This window comes from Gekko japonicus, unplaced genomic scaffold (assembly GCF_001447785.1).
Source record: "Gekko japonicus isolate JY-2015 unplaced genomic scaffold, Gekko_japonicus_V1.1 scaffold3736, whole genome shotgun sequence".
In the NCBI taxonomy this organism is placed as follows: domain Eukaryota; kingdom Metazoa; phylum Chordata; class Lepidosauria; order Squamata; family Gekkonidae; genus Gekko; species Gekko japonicus.
In genome coordinates this window covers 47,875-54,375 of record NW_015176087.1, presented here as the reverse complement: position 1 = coordinate 54,375, position 6,501 = coordinate 47,875, and the positions used below count along the sequence as shown (strand labels likewise).

The 6,501-nt window shown below is 39.3% G+C and overlaps 1 protein-coding gene across 1 annotated transcript; it reads left to right on the top strand.

Annotated features, from left to right (window-relative positions):
* The first annotated feature begins 2,121 nt into the window (after positions 1–2,121).
* On the top strand, positions 2,122–3,057 carry LOC107123482 (olfactory receptor 14A16-like). Its single transcript, XM_015426737.1, has one exon. It carries the CDS (start codon positions 2,122–2,124, stop codon positions 3,055–3,057), a length of 936 nt encoding a protein of 311 aa, XP_015282223.1.
* The last annotated feature ends 3,444 nt before the right edge of the window (positions 3,058–6,501 follow it).

Here is a 6,501-nt window from a genome sequence, read left to right as displayed (position 1 = left end):
ACCTCTACACAGCTTGTCCCGGTGTGCGTCTCTGAGTCCAGTACTGGAACACAGTGGTGAGACCATCAGGGCATCAGAACACCTCAATCCACCGGCATCATGCTGGGGGAGAGGCGATCCTTGGCACCCCATGGCTAGGAACCCTTTGCAAGGGTTCCAGGGGGGTGCATACAATCACACCTCCTCTCCATCCACCAGTTCACAGATCAAGCCCTTGGGAGCTCCCGAGTGGCACATCCACTATTAGAGTGCCAAAACCAGAAGTCGCCTTTTCACAATCTTAATAGGCCAGGCTGGGGACTATTAGACCCACAGAGTCAAAAGCCATGTGTCAAAGGCTGTGGTAAAAAAGAGAATTGGGCAAGATTTAGCAAAAAAAAAGCTGGCTGGATCCCAGACATAATCTCAATAGCCATCCACTGCTTGTCCTCCATTTCTCTTTGACATTCAAAAGAAATTTTCTAATGCCTTATATGGAAGGAATGCACAGTTATCATTTGTATAGTTTTATCATTTAACCCATCGCTTAGTTGTTATGGAATTCGGACTCCTTTTTAAGTGAAAACTGAAAAAAATCCTTAGAAAATCTTTCTATTTAAAAGGGTAACAATTAACTAATAAAATCTGTTATGAACTTTTATTTATGAGCATGCATATTTATTTTAATGATAAAAATACCACATGAAAGACAGGGCATCATATTTGATCCACAGAAAGTAGTATACATCTTATGGAAATTAAGTGGTTAGAATGAAAGCACTTCAGCAATTAAGTATAATCATCATTATATTTCCACAGGCAAATAGTTGGATGTCACCAAGTTTGAAAGCGATTGTATCCTAATAGCTTTTGCTTTGGTAAAATGTGGGTGATGGGCCACTTTCATGCATGTTCAAAGTTGTGGGACCCACATGGGATAAGTGGGGTGAGGGTCATAATGACAAAACAATTAATGCAAAATTGTGATGAAAATCTGGCAGAATATTAGTTTTCCTCCGTTTCCTAATGAACAAAGGTTTATCACAGATTCTTAGCTTTTTAAATAAATAAATCAGACTTTCACAAGGTTGAATACAATCAACCAATTTCTGAAAGACCACCTTCTTCACAAAGGTCATTTGCAATAGAAGAAAATAGCATACAACAATGAAACAATCCCATTATCAAACAGCCCTAAAACCTAAAATAAAAAAGGGGTAATTGATCAACTGAAATAGCTGTAGCATGTAAAAGGAACATCAGTATCAAATAATAATGAGATGGGGGGGGGGGACCTCACGTCAAGGGGATCCAACGGTAAAACAATTAGATAAAAAGTTTGGTGCAATAATTTTAAAAATTGTGGGATGTCAAGAAAGGACATTCATTGATGGCACAGGGGACAGGGACAGGGGAAAGGTGTTTGAATATAGCCAGGAGGTAGATGCTGCTTTAAACAAACAAAAAAAAAACACTGCCTCACCTGTGAAATATGAGGAATATGAAGTGGTACTTGAAATGATGCATGCAATGACCAGGGAAGATTATATGCCTGATAACCTCCCGTTCCCTCATTTTGTAGTCTTGGATCTGACAGCTAAACAGATGTTTTACCAACACCTTGATTGACTTTGATACATGAATATTGGTCCACCACTATGGATGAGGCACATTTTCCCTGTGGTTTTTTTTATTTTTATTTTATATCCCCTTCTACATGTTCAATTCTTCTTTTTTGCTTCCAAGCTTGCAGAGTCATTTGTTGTGTATGCACAAGCTATATGCTTTTTACGTATCGGCTATATAGCATTTATACATATAGCATCATTTCAATATGTAATCAACATAACATGTACAATGCTAATTCAATGACACATAAAGAACATTGTGGAAAAGTGTACATTTTATGGTGCAAAGGAAAAGGAAATGGTAAGGAAAAGTAAAGAACTGCAGGTATGCCTTGCACAAGAGAAGACAAATAAAAATGGAGCTTTTCCAGTTGAAAGAACAGGGATGAGACATTTCAGACCATCCTGATCTGCTACAAGTTTGGAGAGGTATCAGTTGTACACGTCTGACATAGATCAATGAAAGGTTTTTGTTTCCTACCTACAGGCAACATACAGTTTTGTCAAGAAGTAAATGGCCAACCAAAGTGTTGTGAGTGAATTCCAGCTTTTAGGATTCTCTGACATTCCAGAATTGCACATTTTACACTTTTTGGGCTTTTTGCTTATGTATATGGCAGCCTTGGTTGGGAATCTTCTCATGATAACAATTGTAACTCTCAACCAGCATCTTCATACTCCAATGTATTTTTTCCTGGCTAATTTAGCTGCTATTGATCTCAGTTTCATCTCTGTCACGGTGCCCAAAGCCATGGCTAACTCTCTGATGAAAACCAGGACGATCTCCTATTTTGCATGCATGGCACAAGTCTTCTTCTTCTTTTGGGCGGGCGCATCGGAGTTCTTCCTCCTGACAGTCATGGCCTATGATCGCTACGTTGCCATCTGCCATCCCCTGAACTATGTGAAAGAAATGAACATGGGAGTCTGCATGAAATTGGCTGCCAGTGCGTGGATGTTTGGGATGTTTGATGCCACGCTGAACACTGCTTGCACATTTGCCATCCCTTTTTGCTCCAATGTTATCAACCAGTACTTCTGTGAAATCCCACAGCTGCTGAAGCTTTCCTGCTCTGACTCCTACCTCATAGAAATTGGAGCTCTTATCTTTACTGCGCTGATATGCATAATCTGTTTTGGTTTCACCATTGTTTCCTATGTGCACATTTTCCGAGCTGTATTTAATATCCCTTCAACACAGGGAAGGAAAAAAGCCTTGACTACCTGCCTACCCCACCTTGCTGTGCTCTGTTTGTTCTATTTCACTGGTCTCTATGCTTGCTTGGGGTCAACCTTTAGGACATCATCAGGTTTGGATCTACTCCTTGCTGTGCTATATTCAATGGTCCCTCCTTTTATGAATCCCCTCATCTATAGCATGAGGAACAAAGACATCATAGCTGCACTTTGGAAGCTTTCACATAGAAACAAAAATCCAAGTTCCATTTAGAAACTTGTTTTCAAATTGCACAGCCCTGATCACTAAGTTTGGATGAACCGGGTGGAGTGTTAATGACAATTAACTATTTGCATGCCTTCCTATGGGACTAATTTTAGCTAGTTAGGGGCCCGTGTCTTTATGAAAACTAATATCTTGCAGGTCACTGCAATTTCCAAAAATACCATGTATGGTCTACTTGTAGCTGGCATTTCCCCCCTTAATTTTTCAATCACCTCCCACTCCCCAGTTGTAAGTCAACTTCCTGTGCCTTATCATGTTTAGTGATAAGTAAACTCACTTCAGTTTACACTTTCTTTTTCATGAGTACATTATGAGAATAACTGGATTATTTTATTTACTCCATTTATAGCCCACGTTTCTCTCCAGAGGCTAATAACATTCTTCCCTTTAGCCTTTTATTCTCATGTCAACCCTGTGAAGTAGGTTAGGCTGACAATGTGTGACTGGCTCAGGTAAGCTCCTAAGGCAGAGTGGGATTTCAGACCTAGTATAACCACTATACAGTGCTGAAGTATATCTGATTTTGATCAAAACTGATTAGAATCAGTTTGAACATTCTATCTCATAGGTGGTCCTTTCCTAGCTTAAACGTACATACACACAGAGAGAAGGATGCTGGGGCTCAAAACTGTCTCGAAACTCCGCCATTTCATCTGGAAGCCCTTCTGTCTAAATCTATGTGGAGATTCTTTCTAACAAAGAGGGGAATACTACACCAGCTCAGGACAGAACATTTCCTCCCATTCTTTCACATGCTCCAACTGAAAGCACGTGCCAGGGCTAAGCCATGATGCATGACACTGATGAAGACCAGCACTCTGTTTTTCTCAGTTTCCCTCTCCTTGAAATCTTTAATAATCTAAATACATTTCTTTGTCCACAGAGTGTTATTAACTGACTGTATTGGGCTCCAGGGAATTATCTCCAAAGGTCAAGTCAAAACAGATATACTGAAACCTTCCAAGAAAGATATTCTACTCCTTTGGAAACAGCATGAATCTCACTTCACACACTTTTATACATGTATAACATATTAAAACAAGATCAATAAGTGTTGTAGAAGAGTGATGTAGATGATGTAGACATGGATAGAAGAAGATTCAGAGAAAATGTGGACCCAGACAGCTTTTTCACTCAACCTTGCCATATTCATATTCTTATTACAGCAACCATCTAACATGATTTTTAGCGTGAATCATAGCCTTTGTTTGGCAGTTCTTTTTCACCAAAAGTAAAGCTGGTTGGGTCCAACCTGAAGCATCAACATTTGAGATTTTTTTTAAAAAAAACAACTGCTTGGAATGTGGTAAGAGGGAGTAGATATTACAATGAGAACCCACTTTACAACTGAGAGACAAGTGAGCCCAGAAAAACAAGGTGAAGGACAAGGTGAAGGAGTGTTTTGGAGTGACATAATAGGGAGTAGAGACACAGAGAGATTGACAGATAGACAGACAGACAATGACAGATAAATGGATAAAGTGCTCACCCAAATATAAATCAGAAATTATTTCACAGCTTAGAAGACATCGATACAAAACTAGTTAAGATTTTTTTCCCTAATTATCACTCTTTCAATCTTATTTTTTTCTATACAAAACTAGTTAAGATTCCCCCCCCCCAATTATCACTCTTTCAATCTTATTTTTTTATTTCCCTTGTTCATTGTTCAACCTAAGTATATACTGGGGGGAAAGGCTGTGTTAAATAAGCAGTAACTTCATTCCCAAAGAGAATGTATCCATAATACTTCCATGAACTTTGTAAGACTTCCCTGTTTGGGCTAGCATCCAATAAGCCATGCTGAGGGAATATTCATATACTCTGTCCTTCCACATGCTAAATTGTCGATCCACTTTCCTACTAGATCCAATAATGGGGTAGAAATGAAGCTCAGTAATTAGAAACAGAGTAAATAAGTATATTTTTGACATCTAATTCTTAAAGGGATCACATTTCAGTGTTACACTGTATTATACAAGAATGAAATCATAGAATAGATGACTGAAATGTATTTGAGGTAAAAGTATAATATAACTTTGGTAATAGAACTTCGTCTAACCCCTAGAGTGAATGCCAGTACATTCCCCTTGGCAAAGCGACTGCATGGGGTGGAACAATGGACTTGTACAACCCCACCCTTACTGTTGCTAATGACAGTGTAATCATATTGAGTAGAGACCGTTTCTGCATGGAGTGCATGATGAGCTAGGACCTTCTGAAGTTTCTCTGATGGTCCAGTCTGGTAGTGGATCACAATAGTTACTGCTCCAGTAGAATTTGCATGTGCACCAGTCAGATATTTATACCCCACTTTTTTATCTAGTTGGGATCCAAAGGAATTTACAACATCATTATCCCTTCCTTCATTTTATCCTCACAGCATTAACCCTGTGAAGTAGGCTAGGCTGGGAGAGAATGACAACCCAATGAGTATCCATGGCAGAGTGGAAATTAAAACCTGGGTCTCTCAGACCCTACCTCTCCTAATGTTATTACGGGGAGAAGAATTTCTTTTTTCCAAAATTCACTTTTTAAGGACATAGCCATTGATACCTTTTATTCTTTTTCTTTTTGAAAACAATAATGTCACTTTCATTTCCCCTTGTAGTTTTTTTGGTTAAATCTCTAAACACTCTTTGATAACTTCAGCCCTTGTTGGGGTTTTTTCTTCTTCTTCTTTTGATGGACACCACAGGATGCTTTAGCAGGAGGGAATGAAGCTTTAGGAAGACATTGCTTATCTCTGAGCATCAGCTGAATGAAATTCTAAAATTTTATAGTACCTCCCTTCCTGCTCCTTCACTTTTCAGATTTCCCTTTGATAAAATGAAATTGATTCAAAATAGACTCCAAAACCCTAAAAAGAGGAAAGGGGTTGTTGGATTTCAGGCAGAAATTGGACAAAGAGTAATTAAAATAGTTCCTTTTAACCATGATAAACACTCCAATCACTACACAGAACTGTATCCTCTGCTGTATTTGTAGTACAAATATCTGGTACTGGACAGTCATGGTGGCTTCCCCCTCAGTTAATATTAGGGTCATTGGTAAAATAAGAAATTTTAGTTGATTAATGAAACAAATGGTGCTGGAGAAGACTCTTGAGAGTCCTCTGGACTGCAAGGAGATCAAATCAGTCAATCCTAAAAGAAATCAACCCTGACTGTTCCCTGGAAGGCCAGATGCTGAAGCTGAAGCTCAAATACTTTGGCCACCAAATGACAAGGGAGCACTCACTGGAGAAGACCCTGATGCTGGGAAAGATTGAAGGTCAAAGAAAAAGGGGACCACAAAGGATGTGATGGTTAGTCAGTGTTATCGAGGCGACAAACATGAAATTAAGCAAACTCCAGAGCATGACGGAAGACAGGAGGGCCTGGCGTGATGTGGTCCATAGGGTCACGAAGAGTTGGACTCGACTGTGCGACT